Raw genomic sequence first — 24,219 nt, 5'->3', positions numbered from 1 at the left:
AATTGAACACTATTGTCGTTTTATTGAGTAATTGTTGTTAATTACCGTCCCTTGTCTCGTATTACTCCGGTTTCTTTTGATCGCTACAAAAATTTATAAGAGCAAATTGCCCTTTAATTACAACCATTCATAAAAATTAGACCAATTATGACTCACACGCTCTTTAATAGCGGGATATTACCTGCAAAGCCTGGGCACAATGCGACTTGAAACGCGAAAAATTCAAGCAATTAGGAACTTAATCTTGTTAAATAGTCAGCGTCGTTTTATATGAAAATTCTACGTCTAATAGTCTAATTTTGTTTTGTTTCAGTGGTTCTTTTGGACACCACAGCCGAAGAAGCTAGTTTAGATTGGACTAGATATCCTTACGGCCCTCAATCCAGCACTCCAGGGGTAAGTTTTTAAACTGTAGTAACCAAATCAGGCACAAACCGAGTCCACGAAATCGTTAATTAAAACCGTTAAGGACAGTCGGGTACCCTAATTAGATCTTCCCAATTAGGTAAACGCTTTGACTACTTTGAGTGACCCCGGAGGTCACGTTTTTGAACTTCCTAATGGCTAAAACTCTATGTATGACACTACGAAAATCGTATAACCTTTACTCTGGTTATTTCAAAATACTGTTCATCATTCCACGACTTTGCAAAATTGAGAATCGACGTGATTGCCATATGAACTTAAATGACTTCATTATGTTAACCCAAAAGGAAAATCTATTGTTTAAGGTAGTTTTTAACTACAACAACTATGATAGTTGTGTGCATCTGGCATCCAGTTGACTATACTGGAACGAAGGTTTTGTTCTTTGGTTATCAAGCCCTATAGCCTCTCTGATGAGCCGTAATACGGCGAAACCGGTCAGAGGATTGGGATTGATAAACAAAAAACAAAACCTCACCATTTACAACAACTATGGTTTAGAAGTTGTTAATTATCATTTAATTTTTGTAAATCTATAGTCTCCTTTGAATGGCAATTTTTGTTTTGGGTAAATTGAGTTCTGTAATTCGCATGAGTGCTTTAAAAACACTTTTAACACGAATACCATACAATATTTTTTCTACAAACACATCAAAAATTTCAATAATTCTTTATATTTGAGAAATTCTTTTTCTGCAAACAGTCAAACCAGTTCCATATGTCAATAATTCTATAACGATAATTGTTGCCCTCAAAAATAAATTTGTTTGAAGGCTGTCATCCAATAGTTTTTAAAACTATGAATTTTGAATGAAGTGGCTACTACCAAAGTCCCGACAATAGTACGAAATAGCAAATAATTATTTGTTAACGCTTCTTTAAAGCACTAGTGCCTTAAAATGCTATTTTTAATAGTTCAGTAGCGCGTTAAAAGTAGAAAAAATTATTTTCATTTCTGAAATTGGTAAAACCCTCCTAAACAACTTAAAGAATTTGTATTATTACTAAACTGGTTTATGGAATAATTAATACATTTCTGTGTTAACAGCAGCAGAATAACACCACCAAAAAACATTAAACGCATCCTTGGTGCAAATAATTTCGAAATGAACTCTACCAGCAACTTGCTCTCCCTATTCCGTAAGATAAAATTAGTTTCCCGGTTTTATAATGCATGTAAAAAAGCGGCACTTAAAAAGTTCCTTCATTTAACTTTGTTAGCCGGTCGAGAAGTCAACTTTTATAATATTTTTCAGCTTTTATAAGCGGAGGGTAATATAAAAGGCTGGGGGGTTAATTTTGCTACTATACACGGCTGGTAGGCTGGCAGGTCAAACCTAATCTGGCGAATGATATATCGCTACGAGAAAATTCGGATTCTGGAATTTAATAAGGGCGTAAATTTAGAAGAAACGCACACATGCAACCGCGTAAATACATTTTTCACTTAAGCCATATGTTTTACTATAAATTCAAGGAAGTTTGGCTTTATTTGTGGTTGGTTTGCTAAACTTTCAAATTCAAAATTGACTCGGTTTTCTAAAAGGGACTTTGAAAGCTTCAGATTTTATTTAAAAGTCTCGAGTGCCATTATTTTGCATTGAAGGCTTTCGGATTTTTCCATCTAAAATATACCCCTTTAGCGTTTTATAATTGTCTACCCTAAATAAAGTAACTAGGTATAGTGATATATTGCACCCATCTTCGACACGTTCCTATCACGCTATACAATCGATTAATCATCCAATTAAAGCGGTAACGTCCGCAATAACTGTCTAAATCGAACAAAACGCATTCAACCATTTGGATTTATATCGCTTCACTTTCGATCTATTGTTTTTACGTTACAAAGTGACAATGTAATACACACTTTGGTAGAAAACACGATCCGCACACCCTTAATTTCATTCAAATTACATTTGACAATATTTACGACCTTCCAAGAATTGGAATAATTTTATAATGTTATTTAAATTATTCAGAATTGTATTACCGACTACTCTACGACTAGACAGTTTCTTGGTTATTTACTATAAATACACGCAATCTGTTTTGTACTGCTTTACAGATTTCTTAAAAGCCATACTGAAAATCATTTTGTTTTGTCAAACTGTTTTAAAAGACACGATTTTCGTGACTTATATCCATATTTTTTGCAATGCAAACTGGAGATGATTTTGAAATAATGATTTATCGATTTAGTTAGTAACTGAAGTAATCACTAATATAGAACATTAATTTGTGTAATATAATCGACAAATTTATAATATAGACAATTTTAAGTTAGTCCTACAATAAGGAGCATATTGCTAGTCTCTGGAATATTTAATTGAGTTTAACTGAAAAAATTGCGCTTACTTGTCGCAATATTTTCAAGTTTGAAGCCCTGTAGAAACCAAACAATATCACCAATCTATCAATGTTATTATACCATTGGATAGCATTTTTTATTAACTATTTACGGCCATAAAATGAATTATTTATCAAATAAAAATATTATTTAGGATTAATGTTTTCATATCTATAAACTTATTTCTGCAAAGAAATCACAAAACTAAATTTGTTTACAATAATGGTTTATGAGCAGTTAGAGACTATTTTCCCATTTAGTTTAGTTAATATAACCTAATCTGTTTAATATCATCTGTTTTAGCTTTAATCTATTGACTTTTCCTGTTATTGTAAGGGGCATCTCCTTAACGAACTTAACACCTTCTCTCAATCTGTAATAATTGCAACATCCTGTATAAGATTGCAGATTTTCCATTTCAACTTACCTTTTATGATCTTCAACTCGTTCCTCAACGTACAGCTCCAATTCTTTTTCGGTTACTGCTTGTTCAAAACCATTTTTCATTATCACCACGCCCATCAGTCGTTCTCCTTCAGTTTTATGCGGTATTCCTATAACTATGGCGTTGTGGACTGCTGGATGGCTCAGCAACACTTGCTCAATGTGATAGGGATAAATCAACCAGAAGTTTTTCCACCTGCATTACATTCATTTTCCTCTATCATTCTGTAAAGAATATTGAATATGTTATACCTTAGAACGCTTTTAATCCTGTCCAATACGAAAAAGCAACAATCATCGTCATAGTACACCAAATCACCGGACCTCATGAAACCTTCTTCATCGAAAATTGAGGAACTGTCTTTGTTATAAAAACCATTTAAAAGTTTCTTGCCTTTCAAACAGAGTTCACCAGGTTGATTGGGGCCACAGTTTTTACCAGTTTCCACATCTACAACCTATAATTTCCTCTCCCAATAACATATTTCACTTTAGTCAAGTTGTAATAACAAACCTTGTAGTGTAATCCAGGTACTGGTAAACCACAACTTTGAGGTTTTGCCACTAATAATTTTTGATGCGCAGGTAGTTCTGTGTCAAAAGAAGTGCACTCACCACATTCCGTCATTCCATATATTTGGTATATAAATACATCTGCAATAAACGATCACATTACAGCCAACTCTAACCACGCACACTAGCAAGTAACCTGGCAGAATTTTCCATAAATCGGGGATATAATCTTTACATAAAGTGTGACCTCCCGTGACCAGTTTCTTGAAACTAGATATGTTAGTTCCTTTTGGTATCTTTGAATTTGATAGTTCGACGCAGTTAAAAGGTGTCAACATAACGTCACTAACCTGGAAGATTTAGTCATTAAGGTAAAGCTTATAACTGTGATTGGTCAAGAAAAAACAGCAAGCTGAAAGCTGCTTTTCTTGACCAATCACAAACTACCATCACATGTGATCTGAACAAATGAATAGTACCAGAAATTACTTACCTGATACTTTTCAACATCAACCCAAAACTCTTGTGGTACAAAGTTATCTTTCAACAGTCTGCACCCTCCGTGCAACATCATTATTACTAATTCGTACGTTGTAGACACCCAGTACCAGTTAGAGTACCTTAATGAAACAGGACCCATCGTACAACCAGAAAACTGACTGGTTGTTACATTTTCGTGGGGTTTAAACCTGTACACAAAATTTTTTATTAAAATTTAATCATTTTCCAGGGGTTGTCAAAATTACCCCACGCCTTCTTTCATAGCCAATATATAATAGTGGTTCAAACAAATAGGTTTGGGGGTACCAGTGGTACCGCTGCTAAAATGAATTAGGCAGGTGTCCCTTAGGTTGGTCACGTGAATTGGTTTGAAATGGTCATCAGGTCCGTAACTCAAGAATTCTTTATCAAATTCTGGTCCAAACTGTACGAGCAGTGATTCTGGCCAGCCTAGTTTATCCAGGACTTTACCGAATTTTGGTCTGACTTCCTCTGAAAACACCACAAATCAGAAGATCACTTCTAGGAAATTATACCTATACCAACCAATGCAAAAAATAAATTTTGGTGGGACTTGCTCCAGTAGTTCCACGTACTCTTCCACAGATAGGTCAGTGCCTACGCTATAAGAAATGCCGCCTAAAAACTGGGCTGCGATCCCTGGAACATTGGCGTTGATGTTTTCCTTGTTAGAGCAAAGTGCCACCAAGTCTTGTCTGCGAAAGCCTTTATTCTGTAGGGCCTTGGCGGTGGAAATACATCTTTTCAAAAGATCGCTGTAGGTGTAAAACTCATCGTTTCTTGTGTTAATCTTATATGGGAAAGAAAAGTTAATTTAAGGGAAAATTAATTTCAGAACAGCTTACCAGAGCAATTTTTTCTTTGTATTGTTGACAAAGTTTAAATAGTAAAACTCCAAATCCGCCGCAATTCTCATCAAATTGAATATCAGGGGTTTTGATCACCCCATTCTCCGTAGTTATCATTGTAGCTGATGCAATTAACTGCAACTTATTTAACAGTTCACGCTTTTAAACTGTTTATCTATTTATTTGGTGATAAAAAAATGAACAACTACGCAATACGTTGTATTTTGCGTAAGATTTGTTATTGCATATATCTGGTGTGTTATTGCATTTATTGGGTGTCTCAGATTTCCATCTCACTGGGTAGATGAAGCTGGCAAAAACTAACAAAGAAAGTTGATTTTGGTCTAACTGCAATTTAATTCTAGACTAAAGTCCTTAATTGACAGTTTTTTTTTCAGGTAAAACTACCTGTATATTTAGAAACACTCTGTATATTTTTGCATTTTTGGACTTTACGACAAATTCTAGACGTATTTTATGTATGATGTCATATATCTATCTGTATCTGTTTCTGAGATATTTACCATTTTGCGGAAATTTGACATTTGCATTACCTACCAGAAACAATTGTAATTTTCGTATATCAGAAAACGGGTTTTTCTTCGTTTTTGTATTTTTCCATGTTTAGCAAGGTTGGTTCTAAGTGTGGTTGCTGAAAAATTATACGGGGTGGTCAAAAATGAACTTTGAAAAGTTCGAAAATATACTCCCAAATTTTTAGAATTATAGTCATTACGGTTTTTCCATAACGGATAACGGCAGTTTGTGGTGGACCTTAGTAAATATTACATTCTCATTGTAACCTTTATCCTTTATGCCCCCTATCAAACCAAGAAAATAACTAGAACACTTCATGTGTAGTAATCAGCTTATGAAAACAAGCCGGGATTTATTTTGGTTGTTATTGTATGAGATTGCGTTTTGTTTTAAATATGAAACAAATATTTGCCGCTCTTCTAAAAAGCATTCACATTTCTAAAAATTGAAGATTGAGTTAATCAGCTGGATATTTTTAGACCGTAGATCGTTCAAATACTCTCCCCCTCGCCAATAAATCAAAAACTTATGTTTAATTGATCGAATGATGTATCGAGTTTCTAATTAAAGGGGATGTTTGAGATTTTGATGACAAATGGTGTGCCGAGATTTGGTCCAGGTTATATTAGGTAGGTAAGCACCCGAGGAAAAAGCAATTAGATCATGGAAAACAAAACAAACTTTTTTTACTTTCCTTTAGTTAAATTGGATGTCTGCTTAGAAGACTTCAATGCAGTAAATAAGTTTGGTCAACAATGAAAAAACTGAAATAAGAAAAAAACAATCCAAATCGATATGAGGCTCTAAATGTTGAATGCAACTTGTTAATGACCAAAAAGGAATTTTAAATATTCGAATTTACTGCAGGAATTTTCAATTGCTTTTTCGAGCATCGGCAAACTTTAGCGAGAACTTCTTTGAAGTTCGTGCTTGCCATCGTCTGAAAATTGCTGTTTGATAAAATATATTTTGTTGAAAATCGCCTTTTACACTTCTACGGACCCTTCCTATAGACTATCTAGAAACTTTCCAGTCTAAAAGATGGACTTTTAGTCAGTTTTTCCACAAATCGGATAATTCGTTTACCTGACTGATTTTAAGAATCAGATTTACAAGCTTGATATATTTATTTTTGTTTTTTTTTAATAATATCAATAACTATTTGAATAAAATAATAACACTATAACCATCTTTGCAAATTAATGGTAAGTCTATATGCTAACAGTACTGTAATTTACCAAGAATCTAACCTTTTTCACTCACAACTTGTGATTAATACAAAACAGTCAATTTAATTTGAAAAGTATATTCAACCATACCACCTTTTAGCATCTAAGAGTTATACAAAAAAGCTTAAGACTCTGTATTAGTTTTGAATACTTATTTCTGCAATGAAATCACAAAACTAAATTTGTTTACAATAATGGTTTATGAGCAGTTAGAGACTATTTTCCCACTTTGTTTAGTTAATATAACCTAATCTGTTTAATATCTTCTGTTTTAGCTTTAATCTATTGACTTTTCCTGTTATTGTAAGGGGCATCTCCTTAACAAACTTAACACCTTCTCTTAATCTGTAATATTTGCAACATCCTGTATAAGATTGCAGATTTTCCATTTCAACTTACCTTTTATGATCTTCAACTCGTTCCTCAACGTACAGCTCCAATTCTTTTTCGGTTACTGCTTGTTCAAAACCATTTTTCATTATCACCACGCCCATCAGTCGTTCTCCTTCAGTTTTATGCGGTATTCCTATAACTATGGCGTTGTGGACTGCTGGATGGCTCAGCAACACTTGCTCAATGTGATAGGGATAAATCAACCAGAAGTTTTTCCACCTGCATTACATTCATTTTCCTCTATCATTCTGTAAAGAATATTGAATATGTTATACCTTAGAACGCTTTTAATCCTGTCCAATACGAAAAAGCAACAATCATCGTCATAGTACACCAAATCACCGGACCTCATGAAACCTTCTTCATCGAAAATTGAGGAACTGTCTTTGTTATAAAAACCATTTAAAAGTTTCTTGCCTTTCAAACAGAGTTCACCAGGTTGATTGGGGCCACAGTTTTTACCAGTTTCCACATCTACAACCTATAATTTCCTCTCCCAATAACATATTTCACTTTAGTCAAGTTGTAATAAGAAACCTTGTAGTGTAATCCAGGTACTGGTAAACCACAACTTTGAGGTTTCGCCATTAATAATTTTTGATGCGCAGGTAGTTCTGTGTCAAAAGAAGTGCACTCACCACATTCTGTCATTGCATACATTTGGTATATGGAAACATCTGCAATAAACGATCACATTACAGCCAACTCTAACCACGCACACTAGCAAGTAACCTGGCAGAATTTTCCATAAATCGCGGATATAATCTTTACATAAAGTGTGACCTCCCGTGACCAGTTTCTTGAGACTGGATATGTTAGTTCCTTTTGGTATCTTTGAATTTGATAGTTCGACGCCGTTGAAAGGTGTGAACGTAACGTCACTAACCTGGAAGATTTAGTCATTAAGGTAGAGCTTATAACTGTGATTGGTCAAGAAAAAACAGCAAGCTGAAAGCTGCTTTTCTTGACCAATCACAAACTACCATCACATGTGATCTGAACAAATGAATAGTACCAAAAATGACTTACCTGATACTTTTCAACATCAGCCCAAAACTCTTGTGGTACAAAGTAATCTTTCAACAGTCTACACCCTCCGTGCAACATCATTATTACTAAATCGAACGTTGTAGACACCCAGTACCAGTTAGAGTACCTTAATGAAACAGGACCCATCGTACAACCAGAAAACTGACTGGTTGTTACATTTAGGTGGGGTTTACCCCTGTACACAAAAGTTTTTTATTAAAATTTAATCATTTTCCAGTAGTTGTCAAAATTACCCTACGAATTCTTTCATAGCCAATAAATAATAGTGGTTCAGACAAATAGGTTTGGGGGTACCAGTGGTACCGCTGCTAAAATGAATTAGGCAGGTGTCCCTTAGGTTGGTCACGTGAATTGGTTTGAAATGGTCATCAGGTCCGTAACTCAAGAATTCTTTATCAAATTCTGGTCCAAACTGTACGAGCAGTGATTCTGGCCAGCCTAGTTTATCCAGGACTTTACCGAGTTTTGGTCTGACTTCCTCTGAAAACACCACAAATCAGAAGATCACTTCTAGGAAATTATACCTATACCAACCAATGCAAAAAATAAATTTTGGTGGGACTTGCTCCAGTAGTTCCACGTACTCTTCCACAGATAGGTCAGTGCCTACGCTATAAGAAATGCCGCCTAAAAACTGGGCTGCGATCCCTGGAACATTGGCGTTGATGTTTTCCTTGTTAGAGCAAAGTGCCACCAAGTCTTGTCTGCGAAAGCCTTTATTCTGTAGGGCCTTGGCGGTGGAAATACATCTCTTCAAAAGGTCGCTGTAGGTGTAGAACTCATCGTTTCTTGTGTTAATCTTATATGGGAAAGAAAAGTTAATTTAAGGGAAAATTTATTCTAGAACAGCTTACCAGAGCAATTTTGTCTTTGTATTGTTGACAAAGTTTAAATAGTAAAACTCCAAATCCGCCGCAATTCTCATCAAATTGAATATCAGGGGTTTTGATCACCCCATTCTCCGTAGTTATCATTGTAGCTGATGCAATTAACTGCAACTTATTTAACAGTTCACGCTTTTAAACTGTTTATCTATTTATTTGGTGATAAAAAAATGAACAACTACGCAATACGTTGTATTTTGCGTAAGATTTGTTATTGCATATATCTGGTGTGTTATTGCATTTATTGGGTGTCTCAGATTTCCATCTCACTGGGTAGATGAAGCTGGCAAAAACTAACAAAGAAAGTTGATTTTGGTCTAACTGCAATTTAATTCTAGACTAAAGTCCTTAATTGACAGTTTTTTTTTCAGGTAAAACTACCTGTATATTTAGAAACACTCTGTATATTTTTGCATTTTTGGACTTTACGACAAATTCTAGACGTATTTTATGTATGATGTCATATATCTATCTGTATCTGTTTCTGAGATATTTACCATTTTGCGGAAATTTGACATTTGCATTACCTACCAGAAACAATTGTAATTTTCGTATATCATAAAACGGGTTTTTCTTCGTTTTTGTATTTTTCCATGTTTAGCAAGGTTGGTTCTAAGTGTGGTTGCTGAAAAATTATACGGGGTGGTCAAAAATGAACTTTGAAAAGTTCGAAAATATACTCCCAAATTTTTAGAATTATAGTCATTACGGTTTTTCCATAACGGATAACGGCAGTTTGTGGTGGACCTTAGTAAATATTACATTCTCATTGTAACCTTTATCCTTTATGCCCCCTATCAAACCAAGAAAATAACTAGAACACTTCATGTGTAGTAATCAGCTTATGAAAACAAGCCGGGATTTATTTTGGTTGTTATTGTATGAGATTGCGTTTTGTTTTAAATATGAAACAAATATTTGCCGCTCTTCTAAAAAGCATTCACATTTCTAAAAATTGAAGATTGAGTTAATCAGCTGGATATTTTTAGACCGTAGATCGTTCAAATACTCTCCCCCTCGCCAATAAATCAAAAACTTATGTTTAATTGATCGAATGATGTATCGAGTTTCTAATTAAAGGGGATGTTTGAGATTTTGATGACAAATGGTGTGCCGAGATTTGGTCCAGGTTATATTAGGTAGGTAAGCACCCGAGGAAAAAGCAATTAGATCATGGAAAACAAAACAAACTTTTTTTACTTTCCTTTAGTTAAATTGGATGTCTGCTTAGAAGACTTCAATGCAGTAAATAAGTTTGGTCAACAATGAAAAAACTGAAATAAGAAAAAAACAATCCAAATCGATATGAGGCTCTAAATGTTGAATGCAACTTGTTAATGACCAAAAAGGAATTTTAAATATTCGAATTTACTGCAGGAATTTTCAATTGCTTTTTCGAGCATCGGCAAACTTTAGCGAGAACTTCTTTGAAGTTCGTGCTTGCCATCGTCTGAAAATTGCTGTTTGATAAAATATATTTTGTTGAAAATCGCCTTTTACACTTCTACGGACCCTTCCTATAGACTATCTAGAAACTTTCCAGTCTAAAAGATGGACTTTTAGTCAGTTTTTCCACAAATCGGATAATTCGTTTACCTGACTGATTTTAAGAATCAGATTTACAAGCTTGATATATTTATTTTTGTTTTTTTTTTAATAATATCAATAACTATTTGAATAAAATAATAACACTATAACCATCTTTGCAAATTAATGGTAAGTCTATATGCTAACAGTACTGTAATTTACCAAGAATCTAACCTTTTTCACTCACAACTTGTGATTAATACAAAACAGTCAATTTAATTTGAAAAGTATATTCAACCATACCACCTTTTAGCATCTAAGAGTTATACAAAAAAGCTTAAGACTCTGTATTAGTTTTGAATACTTATTTCTGCAATGAAATCACAAAACTAAATTTGTTTACAATAATGGTTTATGAGCAGTTAGAGACTATTTTCCCACTTTGTTTAGTTAATATAACCTAATCTGTTTAATATCTTCTGTTTTAGCTTTAATCTATTGACTTTTCCTGTTATTGTAAGGGGCATCTCCTTAACAAACTTAACACCTTCTCTTAATCTGTAATATTTGCAACATCCTGTATAAGATTGCAGATTTTCCATTTCAACTTACCTTTTATGATCTTCAACTCGTTCCTCAACGTACAGCTCCAATTCTTTTTCGGTTACTGCTTGTTCAAAACCATTTTTCATTATCACCACGCCCATCAGTCGTTCTCCTTCAGTTTTATGCGGTATTCCTATAACTATGGCGTTGTGGACTGCTGGATGGCTCAGCAACACTTGCTCAATGTGATAGGGATAAATCAACCAGAAGTTTTTCCACCTGCATTACATTCATTTTCCTCTATCATTCTGTAAAGAATATTGAATATGTTATACCTTAGAACGCTTTTAATCCTGTCCAATACGAAAAAGCAACAATCATCGTCATAGTACACCAAATCACCGGACCTCATGAAACCGTCTTCATCGAAAATTGAGGAGCTGTCTTTGTTATAAAAACCATTTAAGAGTTTCTTGCCTTTCAGATAGAGTTCACCAGGTTGATTGGGGCCACAGTTTTTACCAGTTTCCACATCTACAACCTATAATTTCCTCTCCCAATAACATATTTCACTTTAGTCAAGTTGTAATAACAAACCTTGTAGTGTAATCCAGGTACTGGTAAACCACAACTTTGAGGTTTCGCCATTAATAATTTTTGATGCGCAGGTAGTTCTGTGTCAAAAGAAGTGCACTCACCACATTCTGTCATTGCATACATTTGGTATATGGAAACATCTGCAATAAACGATCACATTACAGCCAACTCTAACCACGCACACTAGCAAGTAACCTGGCAGAATTTTCCATAAATCGCGGATATAATCTTTACATAAAGTGTGACCTCCCGTGACCAGTTTCTTGAGACTGGATATGTTAGTTCCTTTTGGTATCTTTGAATTTGATAGTTCGACGCCGTTGAAAGGTGTGAACGTAACGTCACTAACCTGGAAGATTTAGTCATTAAGGTAGAGCTTATAACTGTGATTGGTCAAGAAAAAACAGCAAGCTGAAAGCTGCTTTTCTTGACCAATCACAAACTACCATCACATGTGATCTGAACAAATGAATAGTACCAAAAATGACTTACCTGATACTTTTCAACATCAGCCCAAAACTCTTGTGGTACAAAGTAATCTTTCAACAGTCTACACCCTCCGTGCAACATCATTATTACTAAATCGAACGTTGTAGACACCCAGTACCAGTTAGAGTACCTTAATGAAACAGGACCCATCGTACAACCAGAAAACTGACTGGTTGTTACATTTGGGTGGGGTTTACCCCTGTACACAAAAGTTTTTTATTAAAATTTAATCATTTTCCAGTAGTTGTCAAAATTACCCTACGAATTCTTTCATAGCCAATAAATAATAGTGGTTCAGACAAATAGGTTTGGGGGTACCAGTGGTACCGCTGCTAAAATGAATTAGGCAGGTGTCCCTTAGGTTAGTCACGTGAATTGGTTTGAAATGGTCATCAGGTCCGTAACTCAGGAATTCTTTATCAAATTCTGGCCCAAACTGTACGAGCAGTGATTCTGGCCAGCCTAGTTTATCCAGGACTTTGCCGAGTTTTGGTCTGACTTCCTCTGAAAACACCACAAATCAGAAGATCACTTCTAGGAAATTATACCTATACCAACCAATGCAAAAAATAAATTTTGGTGGGACTTGCTCCAGTAGTTCCACGTACTCTTCCACAGATAGGTCAGTGCCTACGCTATAAGAAATGCCGCCTAAAAACTGGGCTGCAATCCCTGGAACATTGGCGTTGATGTTTTCCTTGTTAGAGCAAAGTGCCACCAAGTCTTGTCTGCGAAAGCCTTTATTCTGTAGGGCCTTGGCGGTGGAAATACATCTCTCCAAAAGGTCGCTGTAGGTGTAGAACTCATCGTTTCTTGTGTTAATCTTACATGGGAAAGCAAAGTTAATTTAAGGGAAAACTAATTCCAGAACAGCTTACCAGAGCAATTTTTTCTTTATATTGTTGACAAAGTTTAAATAGTAAAACTCCAAATCCGCCGCAATTCTCATCAAATTGGATATCAGGGGTTTTGATCACCCCATTCTCGATAGTCATCATTGTGGTTGATGGAATTAACTGGAACTTATTATTTAACAGTTCGCGCTTTTAAACTGATGTTTATCCATTTATTTAGGTCATGAAAAAATAAACAATTACCAATACATTTTATTTTGCGAAAGATTGGTTATTGCCAATATATACAGGGTGTCTCAGGTTTCCATCTCACTGGGTAGATGAAGCTGGCAAAAGCTAACAAAGAAGGTTGATTTTGGTCCTTAATTGACAGTTTTTTTATCAGATAAAACTACCTGTATATTTGGAAACACTGTATATTTTTGCATTTTTGGATTTTACGACCAGTTCTAGACGTATTTTATGTATGATGTCATATATCTATCTGCATCGGTTTCTGAGATATTTGCCATTTTGCGTAAAATTTGACATTTGCATTACCAGAAACAATTGTAATTTTCGTATATCAGAAAACGGGTTTTTCTTCGTTTTTGTGTTTTTCCAAGGTTGGTTCTAAGAGTGGGTGCAGAAAAATCATACGGGGTGGTCAAAAGTGAACTTTGAAAAGTGTGAAAATATACTCCCAAATTTTCAGAATTATAGTCATTACGGTTTTTCCATAACGGATAACGGCAGTTTGTGGTGGATCGCCCTGTATACCTTAGTAAATATTACATTCTCATTGTAACCTTTATCTTTATACCCCCTATCAAGTTTATGAAAATAAGCCCGGGTTTAATTTGGTTATTATTGTATGAGATATTTGCCGCTCTTTTAAAAAGCATTAACATTTCTGAAGATTGAGCTAATCAGCTGGAGATTTTTAGACCGTAAATCATTCAAATACTCCCCCCCTCGCCAATAAATCAAAAACTTTTGTTTAATTGACCTGATGATGTATCGAGTTTCTAATTAAACCGGATGTTTGAGATTTTGATGACAAATGGTGTGCCGAGATTCGGTCCGGATTATATTACGTGGGCACCGAGGAAAAAGCAATTAGATCGTGGAAAACAAAACAAACTTTTTTTACTTTCCTTTAGTTAAATTGGATGTCTGGCTAGAAGACTTCAATGCAGTAAATAAGTTTGGTCTACAAAGAAAAAACTGAAATAAGAAAAAAACAATCCAAATCGATATGAGGCTCTAAATGTTGAATGCAACTTGTTAATGACCAAAAAGGAATTTTAAATATTCGAATTTACTGCAGGAATTTTCAATTGATTTTTCGAGCATCGGCAAACTTTAGCGAGAACTTCTTTGAAGTTCGTGCTTGCCATCGTCTGAAAATTGCTGTTTGATAAGATATATTTTGTTGAAAATCGCCTTTTACACTTCTAGGGACCCTTCCTATAGACTATCTGGAAACTTTCCAGTCTAAAAGATGGATTTTTAGTCAGTTTTTCCACAAATCGGATAATTCGTTTACCTGACTGACTTTAAGAGTCAGATTTACAAGCTTGATATGTTTATTTTTGTTTTTTTTTTAATAATATCAATAACTATATGAACAAAATAATAACACTAACTGAAAACTTACTCATAGAAAACAGCATTGCATTATTCTTGAAATATTGTTTTAAAAATTATTTAACACAAATTGTACTCACAAATCTTGATATCAACACAAAATGGTTTATTATTTTAATTCAAATCACAATGTCTAAAATAAACATATTTTACTTACCTGGATGTGGTTTAACCAATTTTGATGGATATTCCTGCTGTTTAGTGCCAAACGATTTATCAAGCTCATCATCAGACTTATATAGCAACAATACAAGGCTGTAACAACCTATAAAAAATATCATTTCAATCATGAAGCACTATCAAACCACAACTTTAACCCCTAACCAGGTTTTTGCTAATAATTAATGCCACAAAAAGAAAAAGTTTGTAAAATATTTTCAAATGTATCCTCTCTCCTCTGTATGAAATAAACTTTTAGGTTACTTACAGTTATTCCTAAATTATTCTCAACAATACTGGAATCTACATTAAGAAAAACTGGTTTGGTGTCGGCCATAGTCTACACGAGCACTATACTGAACAAAATTTTTGTTTTATCGATAAAAATAATAGGAAAACTCATGGAAAACTACAGGACAGTACAGGAAACAGAAACCCACTAAAAAGCAAATGTTTGTTTACCTTTTTCAAATTCAAATAACCAAAAATGACAGAACCCGTATCAATCAGATGACCACGTGGTACTCTACAATATAGTACACGCATTGATCACGTGGGAGAATACATAAGTGCCTTTGTTTTTCTAACAGTAACCTAACCTTAAATTAATTTATAAATTCTAAAAATTGATTACTTGTTTTGTTTCGTTTTTCATTTACTCATTATTAATTAATAATTCATTGAAAATTGCAAATTCTCAAATGTGTGTATTCTTGAAAGAAGGGAAGGGAATTATCAAGAGTAAGGTCTGTAGAATGTGACAGGAACCCGCCATTGTCAGCGGCTTCTGTCACATTCTATCAACACTTCTCATGAAAATTCCGTTCACTGTTTTCAAGAATTAGGGCCCTGTTCACTACCAGTATCACTATCAAAACTGGTATTTTTCAAGTGATTACCAAAAAAAGTGAAACCGTGAATTAGGGCTATACTTCAACAGTGTTAAGTTTGTCATTAAAACCTTCACATCGTAACTAACGTACTATTTGCAAATTTGCACGGGTCATCAAAAGGGCTGTGATTAGTGTAAAGTGCTATTTTCCAGACTCTCATTAGTCGGTTGTGTGAAACATTCCACATGCCACATCGCTGGTAAATACCCGTATAAGCACACGATTGACTGGATAATCAGTAAAAAAAATGTCGTTAACGATTTTGATTGAAAATATATTGCATTTGCCTGCTGGAATCGATCTATAACTGGTCCTAATTGGGAACATCAAAGGACCCGCTTGGAAAAACTCCCCTGGATAGTATCCATTATTATTTTCCACATCGATTCCAGTTGCATGCGAAATTCCCGGAAATTATTTCTTCTCGATGATCGGTTTTATGGGTTGGAAAAAAGCTATCCGAGAAAACGATTTTTTGCCTCAATCGGCTCTGATTGAATGGGAGCTTTTAGTTAAAAGACGGTCTTTGTCTGTTGTTTTGGGTAACGCTTAAGGGAATTCGATTAGGGGGATGTTTAGTTGCCTCTACGGGGTTGTCACGTTGTTTTTCTTTGTTTCCATGCAAAAAGAGTGTAAGAAGTACACGAAGGGTGATTACGAAATAAACACGACATGAATCCAGAGGGCAAACGCGGTCTAACAAACTTTCCATGTCATGGAGATAAAAGCCGGGCGCGAATGATAAAACTTCCGCATCCTGGGGTGGCGTTATCAAAGTTGGACTAGCGTCAGGACAAAGCAAATTAATCTCCAGTAAATATTTGTTTTTGGAATTATTGCAAAATGGCACGAGTTGTGTCCCTTGTGAACTTGTTTACATTGTGCGTGGACGCAAATAATTTCCTTACTACTTTGCTGTGAGAGAATAAAATTGGCTCGTATAGTGCATTTCCAGCGATGGAATTACCATAACAATCTGCTTTTTAACTGTCTATTGTGGCAGAAACAATAGACGCCAAATCATCTAAAAAGTGAAACGTCATCTTATCGTTAAAAGTTTCCGATGGGAGTTTTTTTTTTGCTTTTAAATGGTAATATTCTAAAAATGGTTTGTAGAGAAACTCATTTAAAGTGATTATTTGTAACCTTTTAATGGTCCTCAAAAACTGCAAATATGATCAGAGGATGGAGAGGTAAAGGTCTCTAAAAACCTCTTAAACCTAAAATTTAAGACAAATTGAATTTGCCTAAATAATCATCTTGAATTCTAGAGTTATAGAGAATGTTACATTTTTTAAACTTGTTTTGCTGCCACATTTGACTCAATTTAAATATTTCGTCTTAAGCCGCCATTTTGAATTTTCTGCCAAAATATTGACGCACCTCATTTTAAAGGAAATTTCACGCAGTTTCAATAAATGACAGACAAAATGGCTTTCCAGGCAGCCATTTTTTATTTTCTGCCAAAATATTGACTTGCACCTCATTTTAAAGGAAATTTCACGTAGTTTCAATAAATGAAATACAAAATGGCGTTCCAGGTCGCCATTTTGAATTTTTTGTCAAAATAGTGAAATCAGATATATGCTGTAGGAAATAATTGTATTTTATTTTATTTTTTTAATTCCAATTTTTTATTTTCTAACCTAACCTAATTTTTGTTCTTATTGGAACATTTTGAACTACGGTGTTCTATAATGACTACTACTATTTGTAAGCTTGCTATAGTCTGTTTAGCGACATTGTTATAGGTTATAGCTTAATACGAGTAGTTTAAATTTAGAATTTTCATTTCTGCAAAATATAAAACGAAATTTGGGGGGAGTAAAAAAACAATAATTTTGACAGTTTTGGATAGGTAGTTTTGACTTTGGAATGTTAGTTTAGAGCGTGGTCAGATGATTGTTACAACTGTCAAATATTTATTCATAGAGATGTAAAAAGCATTTTGTTACCGAAAATCGTTTGAAGTGCCTAACAAAGACAAAAAAATCATTTTATACTTTCATAGCCTGATTTTCACAGTTTTGATGATGGACTGGCTATTTAGAGCGTGGTCCGATAACTGAACAAATGCTCAACAGAACTGTCATACCTGTCAAACATTGATCCATGAAGCAGTAAAGCGTATTTTGACCAAGAAAGTTGAAGTGTTACTAAAGAAAATATGTTTAATAGCTTCTTGGAGAGGTAATTTTGACTTTGGACTGTTAGTGTAGAGCGTGGTAGGGTGACTAAACAGCTGTCACAACTGTCAAACATTACATTCATTAGTATAGATATTTTTTTAAAGCAAATCGCGTAGTCCTTGACAAAAAGAAAAAAATGTATTACCTGATTTTGACAGTTTTGACGTTGTACGGTTAGATCAGAGCATGGATGGCTAAACAGCGGTTACAACTATCAAAAAACCGATGCATAGATATGTAAAGTGCATTTTTTACCGCAAATCGATTGAAGTGCTTAACAAAGATAAAAAAATTGTTTTATACTTTCATAACCTGATTATGACAGTTTCGACTTTGGACTGTCACTTTGGAATGAGTTAGGATGACTAAACAGCTGTCACAACTGTCAAAAACCGATTCATGGAGATGTAAAACGTATTTGTGAGCAAAAAATTGTTTAGCTTCTTGGAGGGATAGTATTGAGGGTGAAATGTTAGTTTAAAGTGTGGTCTGATAACTATACAACTGTCAGAACTGTCAAACATTTATTCATGAAGATGTAAAGTGCATTTTTTACCGAGAATCGCCTAAAATGTTAACAGCACAATAAGCCAAAATTTGATAATAAAATGTTACTTAAAATTCAAAAGTTTGTTTGGTTGGGTTGTGGGTCTTAAAGTAATTTTTAGTAAACTTGGACCGTTTGAAAATGTGGTTATAGGCTACATTTGCACCGCCGTGTGTTAAACTGAGTTTACAGAACGAGTGAAAAAAAAAGTCATATTTACTTACAATTTAAGCTTGGTAGTATGACGCTGCAATATCTCCTTAGAGTTTCTGAGTAATAAATAACTATGACAAAAATGTATTACCTGAAGCATACATTGTAATTTAATGTTGTAATTGTATAATTAGGTATATTAGTAAGAGCATAATCCTTTGGACAATACGACATTGGTTTTGTTTGACTGTTTTAAGACTTTCGTCATTTCCACTTTTCAAATTTTTTACAAAAAAAAACTAAAATGATCTGGTTGTCTTAACAAGAATGTCATTTAAACAGAGTGTGGTTCAGTTGATACTTATCGTCCTAAATACCTGTTTTCCAATAAAATAAGCTTTAATTTAGATGTCATCACATGGTGGAATAGCATCAGATAAACGTAAAATGTCGGCACCTTTGTAATAGTCGAATCAATGGTTTTATTATTCAAATTGCGGGCACATTTTTAAAAGTGATAAATTTTCATTAACGACTAATCCGCCAGGCATGTCAATTGTTTGTGAGCCGAGGATTTATTGCTTGAGCTTTAACGTTCTCCTTCTGGGTTTTTACAAGGTTTGCATTTATTTTAGCGCTAATCTGTTAAGCGCAAAAGTAAAGCGGTTATAAACAAATAATTAACAACCGGCCGATATCCGTAGCGGTGCCATTAAGCTTTGCCGTTTGCACCAGGTCTGTTGTAAGGATTTATTGTGTTTTTAATCTATGAATAAGTGCGGCACCGACTCATTCGACTAGGTTGTTTATGAAATTGAGAAATTTCAGCTCGCCAAGCCATTTCCACATTTTTTTCCCCTTGTTTAAATTGACATAACTAATGGTTTTGATAAAGAATTTATAACACTAAGTGGAGCGGAATGCTTAGTAGAGATACGCGCCACCTGACACATATTGCCCCACATTTTCCCAGTTCATGGAAATCGGTGTCGCTTTAAATTAGAATTCAGAACTTGAATTATAAATATTCTTAATGGATTCGCATTCGCAATTTGGGACGTCTCTAAATTTACCCCGGCACGTGCAAACTCAATAAACAAACCCTGCACCGAAACGAAATAAACTTGACATCAGAAGCCCCGGTAAAACCATAACGGACCAAATAAATAACTGTCAATTTGTCGACTTTCGGCCCGGCCGCTTTCATTGTTCAAACATTATCACCCCCGGGGTGTAAATATCGCACATACTGGGCACGTACCAACGGCCTCAGTTAATTTTCTTTCTCCCCCACACCCTGATTTTTTCCATCACGAACGTATATTTTCTGTTTCCTGTCGGATTTGTACGGCGCGGTGAGGCGGAAAGGGGGTTGGAAAGTACGTTTCCGATTATCCGCAAATACTACGGGGGCGAATGACCAATAGGCGGGCGCCCTAACCCTCACGGCTGTTTAATTTATCTCCCGAAGTAACTTTCCAAAATAACAGTTGCTTTAACTTTTTTTTTTAATGGTCTACCCACAGTAATTGCGTTTGTTGGAACAAAAATCTATAGAGTGTTCAAATTATTGATCAAGAGTGTTGCATTTTCGTGTACTAGAGAGGTATGAGGAGTTTTGTAGGTAAGTATTGTGGTGATCACATATTGGTAATGGTAGGTGTGGATGGTGACAGATGTACTGCGACCTGATCTATTGTACCCCATCTTCTTCTGTTATCTCAAGATTTCCTTGTTCATAGCAGCCCCTCAAGATTTAGTTCCTTTAGGAATTTCAGGATCTTGAGTGGGTCTGTTCGAGGTATTTCTTCCACAGCAAGCTGGGGTAATCCCAGTGTGTTTAATTTTCTGTGGCGTACAGCATAACACTTCAGCAAGATGTGGTGGAGTGTTTCTGGTTCTTCCCCTCAAAAACTGCAGGTACTCTTCTAGGCCTAGCTTCCTTAGGTGTTCTCTGAGTCGACAATGACCCGTTAATGCCTTGAGACTAATTTTGCTGAGGTTAATCAGTTCGGTTAAAATTGCCGAGGAGATCTTTGGCCTGCGTCAGTCTTCTTCAGCGTTATTAAATACTTCCTGGACATATGCTTTTCCAACGCCGCAGAATGGTTCTGGCCCGATGCTCATTTTCGTGCCAGAGTATCTGCTTCTTCGTTACCCTCTAGTCAGACGTGCCCCGGCACCCAGAGGAGGGTTACCTTGTTGTTCCTTTCTAGGTGGTCACACATTACCACATAACTTTATATTATGTAGATTTTAAAATTAGAGTTAAAAAACAAGTTAGAAGTTGTGTTTTAAACACAACTTTATGGTTTGTCACATGACCACTTACTAAAAAGTCTTATTGGTGCCCTGTGATCACCTATCAAGAGATTGACACATGTCAGTTACGATTTATTTTTCAGAAACATTACTTTGCAATTGTTGTTTGTTAGTTCAATAAAACCTTAAAATAAAACAATTCCGGCAAAAATGTATACATGAAAAATGCAGTTTTGGGCGTGGTCGATCTGTTACGAAAACAAAGAGTTTAATCTTTTCCAGAGTTACACATATACAGGTGTGGTAAATCCAAAACCGACCATAGGAAAACCGCGTAACGGACAGAGAAACGTACATTATTGCATGCGCGGGACTAAGACAGAAATCGAAAAAAATATCAAGTAGGCCATATTTTCAGCGCGCTGTTGCCAAACGCCAAGTTATTTTGTCGACGGTATTTGAGTGATACTTTGGCGTTTGGCAACAGCGCGCTGAAAATATGGCCTACTTGATATTTTTTTCGTTTTCTGTCTTAGTCCCGCGCATGCAATAATGTACGTTTCTCTGTCCGTTACGCGGTTTTCCTATGGTCGGTTTTGGATTTACCACACCTGTATATTTTATCTAGTTTTCTAATTTCCTTATACCCGCATTATTTTTACATTTTTATTGTTGAAATGCAAATGGTTTCTAGATAAAAGAAGTTTAGTTATTTTTACATTACAAACCTTTCTCATTTTATGATTACAAATAGAAGTTGTCACCTATAAATTTGTTATACTGAAATTTGTAATTCCAAAATTTGGCTTTACCAGCTAGAAATTATATGGTAAATGGAAAAATTGCTAGACATTACAGAAATGAAACAGAACCGAATTGATTATTTTTGCATTTTGCTGTCTTAAGGCACTTTTACATTAGTATGGTAAACAGGTAGAAAAACGACCTACGAATCTCACAAATAGTGAAAAACAATCTTATGAGTGTCAAAATGCTGAACTTGAGGTGACTGAAAGTGGGCCTAATATTACATTTACTGTACTAACACACAATATTAAAGCATTTTTTATTATTTATAACTACTTTACTCATGATTGTTACAATTATAAGATACAATAACAAGAAACAAACAAGTGTTGTTCCAACTCGTGTAATGCAAATTTGTGTGATATTAAAATTCGCCCTTCGGCCTTTCACTTCCACAATTGGAAAGGAGAAGTCCCTAATCCCTTTTTTAATTTCATTGAAAAGGGAGCCTATTCAGGACAAACATATCAGAAGATTTCCATCAGGATTAGATCGGGGAGACGTTTGACAAACTGTCACTCGCACACGTTTACGCCCTTGGGGAGATTTATAAACCGTCTACGTTCCAATATCAATATGTCGCCCATCATACGGTACGAACAAAAAAAAAATTGTAGTAGATCAGTTGTTCAATTCCAAGCCACAAGGCAAATTTCCCATCCATTAGGCCAAAAATAAATTTCACGCATCTCTGACGACTAATTTAGATTTGTAGCCGGGAAATGGCGAATTCAATTCCGGATCGCGTCCATAGAATATTCATGACTAGTTCAATTTTAAATCTCCGGGTTCCTCTGTAAGCTTTATTAATCTGTTTAGACGGCGATGCAAGTATATATCGCGGAAGAGGGCCGTAAAACCACCCTCCCCCACCGATGTACACACCCTCCCTTTTTATCTCCCTTCGGTCCCATTAAAAGCGGTTAACTCCGTCTCTCTTAACCATCGTTCTTTGGAGGATTGTTATCTCTCCAAGTTGTTTTAAGTAGCTTAGATTCTTTGTCGGGATTTCTCCCGTTTAGTTGTCTCGGTAATCTCTTTTCGGCGGAATTTAATTTAATAAATGAACGGACCGGACTTTATGTAGGTTTGACTCAAACTTATGGAAAAAAACTCTTCAGCTCTAAAACTCAAACAAAACCAAGGAAAATTAAATTCCGTCGGCGTCTCGTTACTAGTTGCGGTATTTTAAATTTAAGGGGAGACTTTGCCGTTATGCCAGTCACGTGGCCACGAAAATATTACATAAAACATCGGGTCGTCCGCCCCTGAGTCGAGAAAAAGGAAAGGGCAATTGGATAAGACTCACTTTGTCATATACAAATGAAGACGAACAACCACATAGAATTTTATGATCGAAAAGAAAAAGGGACGCTGATTCTGCATCTCTCTACTGGTTCGCACTTTTGTGAAAACGCACCTAGAGGCTTAATAACCGTAACTAATAAACACTGTAAAGCACGCCTATTCTAATGGTTACTCCATAAAACTCTAAAGCCTAAGGTGGTGTAATAAATTACGGAAAGTTGGTTGAAAGTTTCCGCCTGAATATTCCCCAAACATGTTACGTTAATGTTACGTTAAACTAATACCAAGTGATAAAGTAACAGCCGTTTAACATATTGCAATGGAATAAATTGTTGTCCAAAAACATTTACAGAAGGTTTCATACACAAATGCACCGTTGGTCCAGACTGTGACTTTTTTTGAACTGTATTCTACACAGTCTAAACCAGACTTAACTTAAGCTTGGCTTGCATAAATTTCAGCACAGAGGGTTGTTTGTGATTGGTCAAAAAAGCAGCTTTTAGCTTGCTACTTTTTCTTGACCAATCACAAACTATTAGATAACACTAGGTAACAAGATTTGGGTCATGTTTGGTCCCATCGACTAAAAGTGTTTTTTTGGGTTCCTTGGTGGTCATTGGGAGCTATCGAAAAATTGGAAAATGTCACTTTTTAAGTTTTTCCCAAAATTTACTCTATATTTTAGCGAAGAGAAGAAACTTTCGGTGTTTTGGTCAATGTGAAGTACTAGGCGGGTCAGAAGACTTTAAAAGAAGCTAACCCAGGATTTTGGTTGGGTTTCCTAACTCATAACCTACTTGAATTAGTCCGTTTTAGGTTAAATTTTACCCATTGTAATCGTTTTTTCGAGATTTTGTCTGGACAAAAGAGTGGAGGTAGGTCCGTAGTAAATAGAAAAAAAATTGGTCGACACCAATAGGCTTGGCTAGGTTACCTATACCACTTATATCGATTTTGCGATTTTTGTTATAACAAATTGCTATGTTGCCAATTTTGCAGGAGTAAAAATCATACAGGTTAATGAATAACACTCAGTACTATACAGGTGTGGTAAATCCAAAAC

At 35.2% G+C, this 24,219-nt stretch overlaps 2 protein-coding genes across 10 annotated transcripts in view; one reads left to right on the top strand and one right to left on the bottom strand.

Annotated features, from left to right (window-relative positions):
• Eph (Eph receptor tyrosine kinase) overlaps positions 1-24,219 on the top strand; it is a 149,857-nt gene that overhangs the window by 87,170 nt on the left and 38,468 nt on the right. For all 9 annotated transcript variants that reach the window (XR_014177816.1, XR_014177813.1, XR_014177815.1 and 6 more), the window contains exon 3: positions 314-396. Coding sequence is in view for 4 of the 9 variants with exons in the window: in XM_081976725.1 (XP_081832851.1) it covers positions 314-396 (83 nt within the window). In the remaining 5 variants the exon portion in view is untranslated. The remainder of the gene's footprint in view (positions 1-313; positions 397-24,219) is intronic.
• LOC145725880 (uncharacterized) lies at positions 2,843-15,349 on the bottom strand. Its single transcript, XM_081974796.1, has 28 exons — positions 15,266-15,349; positions 14,996-15,103; positions 13,234-13,377; positions 12,914-13,178; positions 12,613-12,859; positions 12,359-12,554; positions 12,062-12,215; positions 11,867-12,006; positions 11,605-11,810; positions 11,336-11,548; positions 11,173-11,281; positions 9,167-9,331; positions 8,847-9,111; positions 8,546-8,792; positions 8,292-8,487; positions 7,995-8,148; positions 7,800-7,939; positions 7,538-7,743; positions 7,269-7,481; positions 5,101-5,266; positions 4,781-5,045; positions 4,480-4,726; positions 4,227-4,422; positions 3,930-4,083; positions 3,735-3,874; positions 3,473-3,678; positions 3,204-3,416; positions 2,843-3,149 (listed from the first exon to the last, which is right to left on the bottom strand). Exons 1-28 carry the CDS (start codon positions 15,332-15,334, stop codon positions 3,038-3,040), a joined length of 5,136 nt encoding a protein of 1,711 aa, XP_081830922.1. The 5' UTR covers positions 15,335-15,349; the 3' UTR covers positions 2,843-3,037.

Source organism: Ips typographus, linkage group LG3 (genome assembly GCF_016097725.1).
Source record: "Ips typographus isolate SLU linkage group LG3, UJ_Ityp_2.0, whole genome shotgun sequence".
NCBI lineage: Eukaryota > Metazoa > Arthropoda > Insecta > Coleoptera > Curculionidae > Ips > Ips typographus.
Note: the sequence above shows the minus strand (reverse complement) of the source record. Positions and strands in the feature narration are given on the sequence as shown.

What these genes read in the sequence shown, in the direction of transcription:
- LOC145725880 (XM_081974796.1), bottom strand. Translation starts at nt 15,334, where the DNA reads ATGGCCGACACCAAACCAGTTTTTCTTAATGTAGATTCCAGTATTGTT. An exon ending in ATTGGTTAAACCACATCCAG is followed by an intron (nt 13,378 to 14,995) that starts GTAAGTAAAATA and finishes TTAAATAATAAG; the next exon opens with TTCCAGTTAATTCCATCAAC. An exon ending in TTGATGTTGAAAAGTATCAG is followed by an intron (nt 4,084 to 4,226) that starts GTAAGTAATTTC and finishes TAAATCTTCCAG; the next exon opens with GTTAGTGACGTTATGTTGAC.